Below are 18,575 nucleotides of genomic sequence, written 5' to 3' on the forward strand. Positions count from 1 at the left end.
GAGGATTAAAGTCCGCCATGGAACACTATGCTTTGCAGAGCCCTATTTCACTACACGTGGCAGCACTAAAATGTATTTCTAAGATACTGCAAGCGTCTTGGCAATAATATTAATTAAACATTATTCTCCTTATTATCTGCAGTCCGTACTAGAACAATAGGGCGGCAGTCTACAATGGAATTTTATAATTTGAAGTACCTTATTGCAATCGATAATAGAAAACAAATATATATTTATATTATATATAAATCCTTTTAATTGCATTGTAAAATATTTAAACAATTTTTAAAAACTTCTAGGGCCACAAATATTTCTTAATATTATATAGTTTTTTTTTATTATACTCTTACTGTGAATCAAGAACAATATTTAGAAAATAAATATCAATTGAAGTAAACATTTGATTTCAAAACTAATGTATTATATCAATACTATATATAACTCAAGTTAATTATATTAAGATAAAATACATTTCTTCAAATATTTAATTTTAATAAAATTTTGTATTTTATTTTATAGTTGAAAAAAATATATTTTTTATTTAACAAAAATTTTATTATATTTAAAAAAAAATATAAAAACTATAACTATTAGCAATTACAACTGCGACGTTAAGATGAAGCACCCCTCCGAATATTTGCGATTAATTAAAAGTTTGCCCAAGCATTTTGTATGCCCCGCTCTGCAGTAAAACGAAAACTTTTGCAAGACCTTCGAGTCCTTGTGGTCACAGTTTAAAATTTTATCCGGGCTAAACTTCTGAGCATTTCCCCTGCGAAATCTCGCACTTGTGTTTAATCAATTAAACTGGATAAGCCGGCGAATCGTAATGGAAATCCACTAGATTTGCTGCTCGATATGTGGAAAAGTTCCACCATACCCATTTCCATTTCCTCAAACTCAACCCCAGCCCTTTTTTTATTTTTTTCTTCGCCGCTTTTCCCCGTGGAGCCAACACGATTTCGAAGGCGAGGCCATGTCTTCTGATGAATCAAGCGAACTCGTTGCGCTGACAGACGGAACATTGTTGAGTGTAACAGCGGAGAACAGAGCAGAAAACTTTGAAATGGATTAAATGACAGGAGAGGGGCGGCGACTGTGGCCAAGCCCACAGTTCAATGCACGATTTTCATTTCGCTTGCGGCAGACAAAAGTTTCTCCTTTATCAAAGTTGCGGCTTAGGGGCATCGGGGCGGGCATAATCGGGGTTCTAAGGGGTAGTTATAGCGCACCGAGCGGCTATACATTACCGCTAACGAGAAATATCAACTGTTAAATTGCAGCAAAATGGCACAAAGCTATGAAGGAAATAACTAGATACAACATTAAAGATATCACTTCAACCAAAATAAGCCACCAAAGAGAATCTAAACCTGAATTAGCTATTATTTTTATAAAAAATATTTCATTGCCTACTTTTAGGCTATAAAAAGGTGAAATTTAAATCTTTTATTTGTAACCCAAAAGTAGGCAATAAAAAAGTTAAAATCTAAATCATTTAAGACTCCCCTGCGTACACTAATGAAAGCAAAGAGTCCCAGAGATGATGCTAAAAAATTTCACAATCTTAAACTCTGAAAGTCTTTTCCAGAAGTACCCAATATACCCCACACTTTACGAGCGGGTAATGAGTACATAAAACTTGTCTACAACTTTCGTGTAGATTTTCATTAGCAACGGCAATGGCCAAAAACGAAGCAAATGATATCGAAATGAAAACAGACGGACGGTTGCCAATTGGCGGTTGGATCAACCTGTTGCCACCAAAGTAATCGAAGTTCATTCTTTACTCTTGCCGCGGGTCACGAATAAATTCGGGCATTTAAGGTGCTCACGCGATTTGCCAGGCAATAACAAAAGGAGACGACGTCCGAGACCAAAAAAAATCAACTCAGACCACGGGGCGTATGCGTGTTACAGAAATAAAAATGGCTGCTTCACATACACATCGCACACATAAAGATACAAATACAGATACAGATACAGCCAGAGCCAGAGCCACAGGAACAGATACAGATACAGACACATGGGCACACAAGTGCGTGTGTTTGCCATTGCTTCATTATGACGGCGTCGTTAGGTCTATTAAATTTCCCTTTGTTGCACTCGCCCGACGTCTTTTATATTGTTCTCCATAATTTTAGTTACGTATAAAACAGTCGGTTCGGGTCCTTGAACTTTAGCGAATGGGATTTTAGTGGGGCTTCAGCAGCGACAATTGATCCAAATGGCGGTTATATATAGACCATTAGTTGGTAAGTTTTGTGGAAAGTTTTCCTTAGTTTGGCTAACAAGATGGCACTGAGATAATTAGATATAAATTTAGTGAGAAATAATATAGTAATTTTGGCTCTCTAATAGATTTCTCATTTTAATTTAATTTTTTCAGCAGTTTTTTAATATCACTAAAGCCCTAAAAACATATTTAGCTTGCTGTTTAAAATTCAAATATTAAGCTTAAGTGTTATTTATGTTATTTCTTGAGTGCTCGGACTTTTAAAAATTATTATAGATTTTTTCTTGGTTCTTCAAAAAACTATAATTGTAAATCCTGTTTGTTAACATTTCAGTAAACCTACAAAAAACAATTTTTTCTTTTATTTATTAGTTTGTTTAAAAATAAAATAAGGTAAATATGGGTTAACTACGTTTACATTTTATTTGTGCTTCTTCTTGAGTGCTTAGACTTATTAAAACTTGTATAGGTTTTTTTCTTGACTCTTAATTAATAATGATTGACAAAGTAAAAATAATATTTTTATATCTTCTTGACTGCTCAGACTTTCGAAAATTACCATATAATAAAGGCAGTTAAGGAAAACTATACCTATAAATATAGTTATTTCGCATTCCAGTAAACCCAGGAAGAACCAAAGTTTTCCATTATAAATTAGCCCGAAACGTATGAAATGCAATTTGGGGAGAAAACTGCAGAAAAGTTGGGGCAAACAGAGGCAGGCCACACCGCACGTTCGCAATGCGATTGACAGTGGGAAAACTTTGTGTCCCAGCCACTTTTCCGAAAACATTAGCCGCGGGCAAACCTCCTTCGAGGTGCTGGCCGCACCGGCTAGTGTCCTGCTTGTTGTCCTTTTTGGCCTCTCCTGCTTAACGGCTTATGTGCAAAGTCGCTAAAAACTTGAAAACTTGAAAACTCGCGGCAATGCCATCTAAAATTAATGCGGCATGACCTTTTCAGCAAGCCAAACAAGTTGTGCGAAAACTTTCCTCCTTCCACACGGAGAATGGGAATGCGAATGGGCAGGAGAAAGGCGGAGAAAGTTGCGCTCGAAGAGGGGCAGGAAGGTGAAACAAATGGGGCACCACCTGAACTTCGGCCCATTGATCTGAGGGAAATAGGTAGTCGTGGCCATTTAATGTGCGCATAATTGGCTTGTTGCATATTTTATCGCTTAATTGCCGCACATCGGTCGTGGGGATAGGCCACATCACTCACCACCGCCCACTCGACCAGCCAGCTTCCGCATTACTTGGTCGGTGGTTCCCCTTAATTATGCCGCAGCAGCACTGAGAAAAAATTATAGTGATTGCGTGATAAAAGGCACACTTAAAGAACTTTGAATTTGTAATCCTTGAAAAGATCTTCGGAGATTTTCGTACCTCTAAGATCATTTTTTTGGCCCTTATAAATTTGCAAGGTAGAAAATACATTGGAAAAAATAAATCTTTAAATACAATTACCAAAAAAAAAATACAAATTAAAAAAATATTATTTTATCAATGACAAAATTACACGAGTAATACGAACTTATAACGGAATACCTATTAATCTTAAAAATGTTTGTTTTTATACTTATTCAATATTTTTTTTCAGATTGCTTTCAAATTTTCAGTTTTAAGTTTTAAGAAAATTGCTTGCACTTTCAGCTAAGAAAATATAAGTTTAAACAATTTTTTATCATTTTTGTATTCTTATTTAATACATTTTTAAATACATTTTAAATGTAATTTAATATTCAGCTTATTTAGAATTTATAGAAAAATAATTGCAGTTGTTCAATAACATTCGTTAAAATGAATAATGAATGATTATTAAATAAAAAATGTTGAATGTGCAAAATAATTAAAAATATATTTTTAAAAAATATTTTAATTTGCTGCTAGTTTTTTGATTTGTAAATAATATTTAAAAATATTTCTAAACTTTTTTCAAGCTAAAAAACTATTTTCAAAACATGCTTAAATGTATTTTTTCCAGTGCCATATTTAATCAAAATGCTCGTTCGCCGAGGCTTTGGTCGAGCCAAAGTTGCTCTGCCAGCGGATTAATCGACCTCGAGGTGTGCGCCTTCTAAGCAGTTTCCAACCGAGGGCCCAGCATTTATTTAGCAATTAAATAACTCGTTAAAATGAATGAGCCGCAGGCCAACCTCACATGAACCACAACGAAATGAACTGGAAACAAAACAATAAAAACCGGGATGGTTTGACAAACAAAGTTGAGTAAAAAAGCTCTCTATTGCCTTTACAATCCAAGGGATTTCGAGTTAAAAGCTGGAGTGAAAGCAGTTCTGGTGGTGGCGATGTCTGTTGGAGCAGAGCGGAGCCGGGCTCTCGATGGCGCACGGAGCTGCGGCTCTTCGGGCTGATCGAATCGAGGACAACCTGTTGGGACCCGATTCCAGCTCCTTGTTGACCGCAGAAAAAGCAGGACTTCCTTGTTGGGGCCTCAAATGATTCGTCTGTTTCGCAGGACTCTCCTGCGTTAGTATCTCACGGATACGCGGACGATGGTTATCCAGCGTTTGACGCACACCCGCCAAATGCGTGCGTATCTTCAGCATGAGGCTCATTTCCGTGCGAGTCCTTTGGGCCATCAGCTCGCCGAAATGGTGGGTGGCCAGCAGGGTGAGTGAGTCCACGCCCAAGTAGTGCGCGGCCAGGATGAGCTCTACCAGATGGTAGAGTTCGCCGCCCAACAAACGCTGCTCCCAGGAGCTGAGCTCACCTCCTGAACTCTCAACGATGGGCACTCTTTGCTCACTTGCATTCCCACTGTCGTTTGCATTCGCATTCTCATTTCCATTGCCATTTTGATTTATTTCACTGAAATTTGGCTTCCCACTGGTACGAAATATATTTTCACTTAAACAACTGCCTTCGACTGTTCCCTTCTCTTTGCCGTTCTCGTCCCCGTTGCCACTGTTCTCCCTGAAAATCCCAACAGTTTTGGGAGTAAATACAAAACGATCTTGACTATTGTTCCCAAACACAATGTTTCTAGTATTTTCCCCGCCACTTCCGCAGCTGTTTGCATTTTGCTCACTTCCGCTTTCCTTACGGAGGTCATTTCCGGTTCTAGCTTTCGTCTGAGTGTTCCCAGTGTTTGAGGTTATGTTCCCTGCACTTCTGAAACGCATCCCATTCGCAAAGTTCGCCATTTTGCATATATCATGTAGTATACAGCTTTCGACCATCGCATTTCCAGCATTTCCTTCGGTGTAGTCAGTAGTTTTCTTGTATATTACATTTTCAGCATTCTCGCAGTTTTTGCCACTGTTCTCAGCATCTCCATACCCGCTTTGATTGTAGACTTTAAAAATTCGATTAAATAGTCTCTGCTCGGTCCTTTCGCAACTGCTCTTGGCATTCTCATAGCCATTGCGTATTTCAAAATCGACACTTTCGTAAGCCTCAGTGCTCTCACTGCTCTCAGAACTGTTCTCAGGGGTTTCATCTTCACTACCGCTGTAGGCATCAAACATTTCGCTTATAATCGATTCGGCATTTATATCCATGCTTGCATCGTTTTCTTGAGTGTTCTCAATGATTTCACAACTGTTCTCGGTGTTTTCATTTCCATTTCCGCTTCCGTTTCCGTTTCCTTGTTCCTGGGCAATACTCTGGTCGGCGCAAATGCAACCCTGCTCGCGTCCGGCTGTCAGCAGCGGTTCAACGTTACCATTTCCGTTTCCGCTCTCGCTCTCGCTCAGGCTCTTCTGGTGCATCCACATGACCAGGCGGAGCAGGGTCACCGATCGGATGGCCCGCAGCTCGATGGGCTGCTCCTCCACCTCCAGGTGGCACATCACTTCCGAGTAGCGGTACATCAGGCGACTGGGCACGTTGATCAGCCGATGATCGCTGCACAAGAAGCGCGTCATTTTCATTTCCGGCTGCCACTTGCCGGCCACCAGTTCGATGAGGCCCCTGGCGGACACCACCTCGTCCTCGGGCCGATGGCGCTGCTCCACCTGCGCAACCGGAGGCTGCACCGTGTGCGGTTTTTGATGCGGACTCAGTGCGCTGGCGTTCTGCCAGCGATTGGTGGGCGCCATCGTCAGCGACACGCTGGCCACCTGCGGCGAACTGTGGGCCAATTGGATGCGCCGGAAGGAGGTGCGATTGCCGCGTACCGCCGGCGGTATCGAGCGTCGCACTAGCGAGCGGATCACCGCCTCGGTCTCCTTTTCCGTTTCCGGTCTCCTGCTGTCCGCTGCCACCACCGCTTCCGGCGGCACTTCCCTGACCAAGGCGGTCAGCATCCTGATCGGCAGCGGCAACTTGGAGCGGTACATCGTACCGCGTACATTGGGACGGGCGATGCTCCCCGAGCGCGAGACCCGCGAGAGCGGCCCATGCAGCGCCGTCAGCGAGTGCTTGACGCGCTCCGGAATTCTCGACTTGAAGCTGGTTGACATGGTTTTCGGGTTTTCCGGCTTTTCGGGTATTTTATCTCTTGGCTCAGATTCGGGCTCGATATTGGCTTGTCTGTGTGAGTGTGTGACTATGCTGAACGATTTTCCTTCGGCGGCTCGATCGAGACGAAAGGGATTATACATAAAGTCTGAGTTATCGAAAAATATATCGGTTTTAATTTAAAAAAAAGGTAATTTTTTTTTAAATGTTGTAATATGCTAAATAATAGCACTTAGAATAAAAGTATATTGGAAATGTTTCATGGCGATGTATTCATATTTATAATATAACAATTGATAATAATTAAAATAAAAATATCGAGAAGGTCTCATCTCTATATGTATAAATCGAAATCGTTTTCTTAGCAAGAGAAGAAGTCGATCCACAAATATGAAACTAAAATATAATTATAATGAGAAGCACAATTTTATAATCGATAATTTATTAAAAGTCATATATGAATATGTTTATCGAAAACATTGCTTTTGAAGCAAAAATACAAATAATTTTTGCAATGACGAACAATTCAATTATTAGAGGGTTCTGCAATTTATTATCACTTGCAGTTTCCCAGAAAATAAATTAAACTAGCATGAATATGCAATTAGAAATAATTCACTTAGATGCCATTCGAAAAATTCGCAACTTTAACAAAAATTTTTGGTTTGCCACTGGCAAAATTCCGGCTCGGTTAAAATGTATTTAATCAACAAGCGCATGCAATTAGCTGTTCAAAGTTAAATAATTATGTTTATTGGTTCTCTGCCGAATTTAGTTGGCTTCGGGGCATGAACTTTTATTTTTTGCCAGCAGGCCAGTGCATTAAGGTAATCACTATTGATCGACTAAGCATGGGAATTAAACAGAATTTATATGTGCCTATCGCAAGGCGGCAAAGGCGAGCAAATAGTCAAACGAAATCTCTGAATAAACAATTCTGCCCTTTGGCCATTTGGCTGATTCCTTTGCGGGAGTTTTTGAAAAAGGACGACGTTTGACCCAAATTAAATGCACTTTTAAACAATTTTCCAGCCTTCCCTTGGGTTTTATTTGCTTCGGGTGTGTCTGCGTGTGTGTGTGTGCGAGCACAGGACATTAAAAAGTAATTTAAATTGAATTTCTTGGCGCGCTCCACGGGAACCCGGGGAATGGGTTTCGGAATCGAGGTTGGAATAAAGATGGGCGACATTCCGACGCACAGTGGTGGTGGCAGGCACTGCCTTATTGTAATTAGAGCGATGAGACAATAAATCTCAATACAGGCGAATCCGTCCGTTCGGTTCCGCTTTCCGCTTTCCGTTTTCCGTTTCAATTCCATTTTGTAGCCGGGTGCGTGGATTTAAATTGCAATGACAAAAGGGTAGGGTAAGGAATCAGGGAAGCCAGCCGAGCACCATGGCAATGCATAAATCTAGCTCTGTTCCCTGTATTTCCCGCAAAAATCAAGCAAGGTGTGCCGCGTGCACTGATAAAAAATTTAGCACTCAATGTAAGCTATGAATGCTTTAAATTTACGGTGAACTTTAAATTTATCAATATGTTGCATCCAAAGTTAAGTTGGCTGCGCTTTATAGATATCTTCTGCTTTACCGTATTTTACAATCGATAAGTTTACAGTTAATAAAAAAAATGAATATGCTATTTAAATTCATCAGAATTTAGTTTAAACGATTTTTTATAAAGAAGAATTGGTATATTAAATTTAACAATTAATAGCTTGTTATCAGCTTTTTGTAATATTAAACTTCAAATAATTTTATTTAACAAAAATTTGCTTTGTTGATATTTCTACAATCGAAAAATAAAATTCAATAAAATATCATTACAAATTTTATTTGCTTGGTGATTATTTATAATCAAATTTCAATCTGCATTTTATGCTAAATTATAAACCAGTTCTCACATTTTCCTGCAGTGTATAAAGCACCAACTAAACGATAAAAACTGCGAGGGAAATCGTGGCAAGGGAGGGGAGAAAGTGGAGAAAGCGGCTTCGTCGTCGCAGGAATTAGCTCAAAATTGCAAAACTTAAGCCAAATGCTGGCGAGGAAAAGGAGGAAAAAAGCGAAACGGAACCGGGCTAAAAGGAAAAGCGCAGGGAGGGAAAGCGAGGGGAAAACAACAGAGAGAGAGGGAGCTATGTATGTAGGTGCAAAAGGGAAAATCAAAACCACCAAACCAGACGAAGGAAGGTGGCCCATTCTTTGTTTCATGCCATACCATCTACATAATAGATGGCCCAAGGAAGTAATAGAGGGAGACGGCGAATGCAGAAAGAGACGGCAGGAGGGCCAGGGAGAGAGAGACGGGTAGCAACGGAAACAAGTCAATTTGCATTCCGGCTTAAACGAACAACGCCGGGTTAGTTAATGTTGCAAAAAAGTTCGTATTAAAAGGGGCAAAAAAAGGAAGGGGGAAGAAATCCAAAGCTAGCTGAAGGATTTCGGTTGCATCAGCAATTGCACATTAAACACGAGAACTATATAAAAATAAAAAAACGGCAGGCCAATCATTATCGCTTGTGCTTGTGCTGACCGAACTTATTTTATTGTTTCAAAATTAGTTTAGCCCCCGAACCCGGGCACTAATCAATCAACTTACGAGAAAACTTCGATTAACTTTCGCCTGGACTTTGCTCGCCAGCAATTAACCTTAACTTTGTTAATGAATCGGACAACACAACTTTTAGTTGGGCCAATCGCAATATGAAGTAAAACCAGTGCCTGGCAAAATATTAAACTACAAAGGTCCCTTTTCTCAATGTCAAGTTAAGGTTCGAGTTTGCTATCTGCCAGAGAAAACTAACATGGAGTTAAACTATGTGTTAGCGAACGATCCAGTGTTAAATTTGGTCTCACACACCTGAAAAAGAAAAGTTTTTAACTTTTTGTTGTCAGTCTCTAGTTAAGAATTTTCCATCAGGTAACAACAAATAAACTCAATTACAAAAGTTAACAGGACATTGAGAAATCGGCCCCTCAAAACATTTTAAATTCCAGCAGAAAAAATACCGAAGATTATTATTTAAGAAGTTTATTTAAATAATATGGTAGCTTCTACTAATTATTTAGGAATTTTTCATTTAAATTAATGAACTATGAATTATATTTCGCCCAAGTGACAAGAATATTTGATATCCCGATTAAATGAATGCAATTCAAACTATTATCGTTAAACAAGAGTCAAATATTGCCGTGAAACTATTTTATTTATTGACATACTAATGAAACTCCCTCAGAGCCCTTAGAATAAACTGTGAAACTCATTAAAACGCTGCTAAACAAAATGCCTGCCGAATGGAATAAATAAATATTATTGACTCTGGTTTATTGCTTTCGGTTGTGTAACTGTCAGGCTATTATAAAATTAATTAAATTACACACTCGCCTGAATGCAATGCAAAAAGGCGAGAGAGAAGGCCAGATGCCTGCAGATAGAGATAGCAATGTTTGCAATTATAAAACCATAATTTCCACACGCCAGTGCAAGTGTGTGTTTGGCGATTTTTCGGCCCTGCCCCTGCACTCGAAATGCAATTTAAGCCAACACTTTGACATTCAATTGTACTGCGCGCTAATTGAGCGGCATGCAAATGCATGTCAAACAGCTGGAAACCCAAACGGAATGTATCCACAACAAATAAAAGTTCAATTAACTAAGAGGGGGCAATTATTTGTGCCTAATACGTGGAGAATTTGGCGAATTAATTATGGCCCATTTCGACAGTCGGGCATATTTTTAATATCAATTTATTTGACCATATTTATTTCTCAGTTTATGGGTCGTATTCATTGCAGCTAAAATTATTTAGCCCTTCTTAATTAGAAATACTTATGAGAAACTTAAAGCAATATTAGAACTTGACAAAAATGTCATTTTTTTTATATTTTAACAAGAAAAAAAATTTTAGGAGTTACTTTAAAAAGTATATATAAATAAAAGAAGTTACTTTAAAAAATATATATATATACAATAAGTTACTTTAAAAAAATATATTTAAATATAAGGAGTTCCTTTAAAAAAATGTATAGAAATAAATTATTTAATTCTTTTAATTTTAATTTAATTTTTTTTATTTTATTAAATTTAATTACTTAAAAAGGACTCTTTTATCATCAATGCCATATTAAATAGATTATTATTTTTTTGCTTTTAATTGGTTTTATATTTGAATATATTATTTCTATACTTTTATATTATACAATTTTTTATTTATTATAATAATAATGAAATCACTTCAAATATATTTTTTTAATGATATTCTATATTATATTATTGTTATTATTTTACATTTAAATCCTTTCCTAGCTTTTTACTTCAAAATAATTGGTAATCCTCTGGCTTCTGTCAGCCTCTTTTCAGGACCCCCTTCCATCCGCCTTACAGCCATGAAACCCACTGTACTTGAGGCAAGTTACCCCGTTAAAGGAGTAAACCGTTTCTAAGCTCCCAAAAGGGTTCGGGCCAATCCTTTCGAGCGAATTCCATTGGCCCCAAGGCAAACAACGGCCATGGCTTATAGTGTGAAAACAAAACAACCGAAGGGAAATAAAAAGAAAAGGAAAATCGAGGGAAAAGCGGGCGGGGGAAATATCGTAAAGCGCTAAGGTAAACAAACATTTATAAATAATGAACATTGATTGCTTATTTGAACAAAATGAAGGCGGACATGGATACGGCTACGGTTACGAGTTCACGTCCAAGGATGAATAAGCGGGCGGCAGGCGATGAGCTGCACTCCATAAATGTAATTGTGCCTGTGAATGGGTGTCTAATCATTATGGCCTGGAGAGGGCAAACTCATCAAGGGACTTAATTGATTTGGGTGTGCGAAACTACCAGGAGACATGTACAGCCACGTGTGCAGGAAGGCCAAGTGGAATTTAAGGAAGGTGCCGAAGCCAATGCTTTAAATAGCAGAGTATTTAATATAAAATTTAAATATTGTTCAAAAATATTAAAAAAAAAAAAAAAACTTATGTAGCATTAAGCTGATTTAAAAAGTACTAAATAAATTTCTTTAATTTTAAAAATGGTACAAAATATTTTTCCCTGATTTAATAATTATGAGAATAATAATGCAAAGTAGAAATTTAATTTTGAACTTAAAAATGTAAAATTAAAATTGTACCTTTTTGTTTAATCATTTTACAATTCGGTATAACATGGTTCAAATTTTATATAAATTATTTCAAATTAAAATGAAATACATTTAACATGGACATTTTTAAATTGTTTTTCAAACTAATTTTGTTGAAGTAATTTATATAAAAATCAAAAACCCTTTTCTTCAGAGTTATAAATATATTTTTCAAAAAATACAATTATAATAACATATTTTTTAATCTAAAATTAACATTCTACTTTAAAAGCTATGCACTCTATACCAGTAAAAAATACAATTTCACAATCAAAATATCTCTGTTGTGAAATAACAATAAAAAATGAATAAAAATAAAAATAATAGGTACCTGACCTGTTTGAAAATGTATAAAATATTCACCACATTCGCCCAGCATTGAGGGGGCCTAAGGAGCCATTAGTTCGCTTTCTCCGCCTGGGAGGAAAAGAAAAGAAAGCTGCGAGTGTGTTTGCTCCATTACTCCGTGTCTCCGCTCATTTGGCCTTCATTGAGTTGGGTTTATGGCTTTCAATTTGAGTGTTTCTGGGGCCTCCTCTGTCATGCATACGTCCAAGGTGCTTAATAATTTAGACCAGGAATCCCCCACACACAGACACATGCACACAGCTGCAGCTGCACGTGCATGAGACTGGGGGAAAGCCTTTCTCCTTGCCGCACCCATACAATCAATGCCATTATGCGCGTGTGTGTGCCGTGCGGTGTGCTATGTGCTATGCGAATTTAATGCACTTCTTGATGCAGCTGTGCATAAGAAATCAGATGCAACCTGCGAGACGCCAAATAGTCTTACATTTTCCACATCTCAAATGTAGGTGGAGACATCTCTCGCCTTGGATTTTCCACATTTTCCCGGAGACTTTTCCGCTCATCACATAAACAATGCCACGCCCACAGGACCGCGTGGTGACACGAAGAAAAATGTTTTTAATTTAATTCATAAATTTTTCAGGTCTAAATTATAAAATAAAATAGTTAAATAATTATTAAAAAGTGAGCTCTACTTTTTAAATAAGACCATAAATATTATATTATCATTTTATTTGTAAAAAAAATGTTAAACTTTAACATAAATAAATAAAATTCCTTGCAATATTATTATCTTTGACCATATTAATTTTCCAATTTAATTACACTTCCTTATGGTGTTTTTTCTCTGTGTAAAGGGCCACATTTATGTGGAGTTTCTGGGTCACCAGTTTTTTTTTCTGTGCCCTGAACGCTGACAGCCGGCAAATGCAAATGCGGTTTTAACATTTGCATGACGTTCCGTACGTTATTTACAGAATGGCTAAAATGGCAACATGGCTGCCATTCACAGCTAATGACATTTTAAACAAAGACTTCCGATCTCCCCTGCTCTTTCGCACCCACTAGCCCCGTCCTGCTCTATTTGCTCATCTCGTTGTGCTGCTCGAGTTTTTAGTTTATTTTTTTTTCGTTTCTTCTTTCTTCTGTGGGTTGGAAAATGCTTTCAGCGTAAAATATGAAAATGTTATTAGCATTAAGAAATGCCGGGGAACGAAATGGGATTTTATGGAACAGCAGGGATCGCCACTAAGTACGCAATGCCATTTACCCAGCGCCCATCGCCCATCGCCCATTTTCTATTTCCCATTTTCCACTTGCCATTTAGCATTTTCCATTTGCAAAGGGCCACTCTCTGCCAGCGACACATTTCAAAGTGATAATTGCCTTCGACAGAATCACTTTTGTAGCATACTTTTTAGGGCAAAAAAAAATATACGTACAAATAAAAAAATAGGAAAAAATAAATTGAATAAAGTTTAATTTACTTAAAGGTATCTAAACCATTTGAATATAAAACTCTTAAGATAGACAACTACTTTTTATTACTTTAAAGACTTTTATTTTATAAAGCTTACTTTCTACACAACACCACACAGCTCTGCACAACCCTACCCAACACTACACAACATTACACATCACTTCACAACACTACACCGACTCTCCTTCATTTATGGCTAATTGAAGCAAACATTTTGGCAAGCTCACAATTGAAACACATCGAAAATGGGGGAAAAGAGCCATTGGCAATAAACAGACAATGCCAGCACCTAATCCACAATCGACATAAATTCATCCGAGTGCACAATCCATCTACATGTGCCCTCAGCCCGCCAGAGCCCTCCCTCGGAACCCCGGAACCGGCGTGACCCACCTTAGCCCACCTCTTAACCCGCTTTTGCACCACCACATGCAGTTTGCTCCACATGGAGAGCCAGCGAAGCGAACAACTTGCGCTGTTTTCTCATTATTTATGCGCGACCTTGTTTTGTGCCATTTTTATTATTTTGCTAATTTCGCGCATTATAAAAACAAAAAAAGAAAACCCTACACCAACAACGGCGAAAAAAGAGAGATAAGCATAGCCCAGGCGGCAGCCATGTTGGTTATGGAAGATTTGAGCTCGTTTAAAACCAAATAGAAGTACACACTTAAATCTGGGACTCGTAAAAAAGCATTCAAAAAAGTGTTAACAGGATATTTGCAAATAAAAATAAAACGGTGGAGAATTTAGGCCAACGGAAAAGCCAAGTTATTGGTTTATTGATTGAATCTGAGGTTTCATTAATAATTCTTTGAAATTTTCAAAAAAGTACTCCAATGGTTCCTTTTTTATAAATTAATTTATAAATTTTCAACCAAATAGAAGAATTATTATATATATGTTTTTAATTTCTGAAGAGTATTTTTAAAGGCGACTTAGGCCGTATTCAATCTGCCGCTTTATTATTTTTTCGTCGGTTCTTTTTTGTGGCTTAATTTTTAGAAGGGAAACTTATGGTTTGGTCGTCGTCAGTTGAGGGCTTTTAACCTATTTTCCCATTTTTGCGCAATTTATCAACAAATTAATGTAGGCATGACGCCTTTCTCATACACACACACACACACACACTTCTCATTACGCGAGTGTGTGGTGGCGTGCATGTGTGTGTGTGCGGCGTTGTCAAGATAATTTGCATGTTTCTCCCACAGAGACGAGTCCCCATTTTTGTTTTGTTTTTGATGCATGTAATTAACTTGAAGCGGGTCTTTGCCTTCTACTTATGTAGATCTATGCTGATGCGAGAAGGTGAGGGCAGCTATTCATGCATGTGAATATATATATATATAATATAATGTATACATTATGTGCGAGTGTGGGCGCAGACCTATCATATCCTTGTAAATTCAAAGAAAATGTCCTGGTTGTGGGGTAAAAAGATCGCAAGTGCCAACTTGTCTGGGTTTTCCTCAGCCACGTTTTGTTATTGAGTTCTATAACCTTTCCTAAGAATACATTTACAATCAGTTTTTTTTTAAAAAGATCTGTCTTTTTTAAAATATGTTGTTAATTTTATTTATGGATATAAAAAATATTATAAAAATTAATGAGATTATATATATATATAATTCATAGCTTAATTCCTACAGAACCCTATACAGAACTACCCAACACTATACAGTTCCACTAAGCACTTCACAACACTACACTACTGTCTACTAAAATGGCTTGATTATTTTTTGTATACCGCATTCAAATAAATTACAATATTCTCAGGGAAATCCCTCAGCTGCTCTGAAATGTTTTTTCTTATCCAGCTTCATGGTAATTAAAATATTTTCCAAAGAAAATCCCTTAGCTGCACTGTTAAAAGAATGTTTGCAAAAAAAAAGAACACCCGAACTTTGTAATTAAGTGCTTCGTCGAGCAATTATAGAAAACTATTAAATTATTCACCAAATAAGTTAGTTTTGAAAAAGTTTCGAATTCGAGAGCAGCTGGAAATTAATTTGTACGAGTGGTGGGAAAACGCAAAAGTGAGTTGGCACGGGAAAAGCAAAAAATTATGCTGGGGTGCAATTAAAGCATTTTACGTTCTCCAGCTCATTTGGGAGCCGAACGCACATCCACGCGCCCACTCAATGGAAACTTTCGCCTTTCCATTAGCATCCTTTGCAAATAACTATTTTAGTTGCAAAACCGAAACTTTGTACGCACTCGTGTATATTTGTATGACTGCTCCACACGAAAGTTAACCGCTTTCGCCCACTCGTCCATCACCTGTCCCCATAATGTTTCCCCATGTTTCTGGTACTCTGGTATTTTTGCTTATTGGTTTTGTCATTTATTATCTTTGGCACGAAAATTCACGCTTGACAGGTCCTGCAGTCGCAGTCGCAGTCGCGATGAAAGTTTATGACAATGCCCCCGGCCACGCCCCCGCCCTCGCCACCGCCCACTAGGCGGGCGATGAAGCCCACCTGTCAGGGGGCGTGTCTGCACCTAGCTGGCATCATTCAAACGAGGGGCACTGCGGAAAATGACTAGTGCTCGAAAGGTAGTCAAAGAGCCTCTGGTAACTAGGCAGTGTTGGAAAGTCACATTATAATCAATTACTTAACATGACTCTCCTCTTCCACTCAGCCTTAGAGATTTTCTCTTAGGTTTAATTTCTTGTAGTAAAAATAGTACATTAAAATTGCCTAGTTTTCGAGAAGTAGTCAAAGCAACTTAGAATTTAGTAAGACAGTGTTGGATAATAGTACTCAATTATTAAACACGAAAAAAAACTAAACGTGCGAAATACCACTAAACTCTACAGTTTTGTATAATCTAAAATCATAATATATATTTAGAAATGTTTATCATACACATTTAAAAGCTTTAAATACAAATTTAAATTTACCAGTGTTGATAAAGTGTGTAAAAATAGTAAAAAGTCCCGACTTTATAAACTTTATTTTCCTTTTTTCAAATTATTGGTAGAACAAATTGTAGTAGAATAAAGTTAATGATTTTTCCCATTTTATACATTTTAAAATAACCAATTTTTGTTCACTACAAATCCACCAGTGTTGAAAATGTACAAATACAACGGACTAAGCATTTTTTAAGTTAAAAAACACTACCTTAAATTTAAAATTTTCCGCAATACCCTTTTTTCTCTGTGCCTGAATACGTTTAGTTTAGGTGGCGAATCGAAGTGAGCCGCAAAATAGAAACAAATGCAAAACTTTTGATTGGCAGTTGCCTTTGTTTGCTGGCCGGGAAATTTAGAAACTTTGGCAAGCCGCAACTTTAGACAGGTGCAAAAAAAGAGAGAAGAAAAAAAAAAGGAGAGTCGAACCGCATTGAGGCCTCCCTTATGCCCAAAACACCCTTCCATTTCGGGTTTACAGCCTGGGAAAAGTGACACCACGATGCCATAACATTAAATGCCTAACAAGTTACTCAATTTCAATGGTCAGTGGCTGTGGATGTGGCTGTGGATGATGCCATCCCTGTCTGGGGCACCTTGCAGTGCTCTCTCCCGCTCTAATGGCCGGAAAAGGGCAAGAAAATTTCCATAATTTTATGGGCTTGACAAGCTCCCAGCAACACGGACACTGGGCCGTAAAGTGGAATTTTCAAGAACATCGGAAACCACACGGACCTTCTCGCTGCTCGCTGGCGTTTTAATATTTATGCATAAAAATTTATAGGTGCTAAAGTACGCATCAGTACATACATATGTATATGGATGTGTGGGTTCGGCCAAAAATCCCCATCTCCCCCAAAAAATTCGGATGAGTACTGGTTTTTCGAGCCACCTTCTCCCCCAGCCCAGGGACTCCACCATCCTCCGGCCTTTCCTCCGGTTTGCCATGCCCGCTTTTCACCCATTCCCCTCGATTTTTCCGCCAGCAAAAAAGTAGAACTATCATTGCAGCAGATCGAAAGCTTTTATGTGTCAAGTTAATGAAACCGAAGGAGCAAGTGTCCACCGGGGTGGGTGGAAATGGGGCGGAATGGGGGGCAGGATGGCTGGTTGGCAGAGGGGAGAGATTCCGACAGCTGATTGCATCGGATTCCCTCTTAAGGTGACACTTTATACTGGGCTGCCTTTAATCGGGGATTTAACTTTATGGCCCCGCCTTGGTCTCATTAAATTTTTATGTTTTCTGTGCGCTCTATTCCGGGTTTTAGATTTTAAGGAGGCGGCTATGACGTCTGAACTTTAAATCTCACATCGCTTCGAATTTCGGGATTTCAATTTAACTTTATACCAAATATTTTGAAGATATCTAAGTCAGCCAAACTAGATAGTTTCGTTTGATATTTATTTTGTATTTTTCATATTTAATCCCGCTTAAATTTAATATTTGCTTTGGGCTAAAACAAAAAAAAATGTTGTATCATCAATGCACTTATTTGCATTTAAATGGTCACAAATTTATCAATGCAGGATTTATAAAGATCACTTTGGTGAAAAATCCACATAGAGTTCGTGAAAGGCAAACAAAATGAAAAAGGCTGCTTGCAATTTAAATCGAATTTTGGCATTTCTGGGTCGCCGCAATTGTGTCGTTCGATTGTCGCTGCAAATCGAAATTTTCCCATCCATAAATTGAGCAAAAAAAAAAGGCGAAAGAAAATTTGAAACAAGAAAACTAAGCCGCAGCCTAAACAGAGAAAGGCTAGTGGTTGCCATATCCTCAGGCACATATACACACACACACACAGGCGCGTATGCATTTTCATTTTCATTACACAAATGAAATTTTTATGCTGGTGTGAGTGTGCGAGTGTGAGTGCGAGTGTGAGCGACGTGGAACTGGCGGAAAATCATAACTTGAAATGCGTTAAAATGCATATAAAAAATTTATAGCCTACACTTAGGCGCACATTAAATGACATGCCTGTCAAAGGCTTGTCCAAAAGCAAGGGGTATAAAATTGGCCTCGAAAGGGTGTTACAAGGGGTTTTGGCAGTTGGGCTTACAAGGAC

The 18,575-nt window shown here is 38.0% G+C and overlaps 2 protein-coding genes across 2 annotated transcripts in view; both read right to left on the minus strand.

The window, feature by feature from the left end:
* The window catches only part of LOC108033607 (high affinity cGMP-specific 3',5'-cyclic phosphodiesterase 9A), a 155,323-nt gene that overhangs the window by 93,864 nt on the left and 42,884 nt on the right, over nucleotides 1–18,575 (minus strand). The window lies entirely within an intron of this gene.
* LOC108033694 (uncharacterized) lies at nucleotides 4,447–6,747 on the minus strand. Its single transcript, XM_017108239.3, has one exon. It carries the CDS (start codon nucleotides 6,660–6,662, stop codon nucleotides 4,509–4,511), a length of 2,154 nt encoding a protein of 717 aa, XP_016963728.1. The 5' UTR covers nucleotides 6,663–6,747; the 3' UTR covers nucleotides 4,447–4,508.

The sequence above is a fragment of the Drosophila biarmipes genome, chromosome X, assembly GCF_025231255.1.
Source record: "Drosophila biarmipes strain raj3 chromosome X, RU_DBia_V1.1, whole genome shotgun sequence".
Classification (NCBI taxonomy): domain Eukaryota; kingdom Metazoa; phylum Arthropoda; class Insecta; order Diptera; family Drosophilidae; genus Drosophila; species Drosophila biarmipes.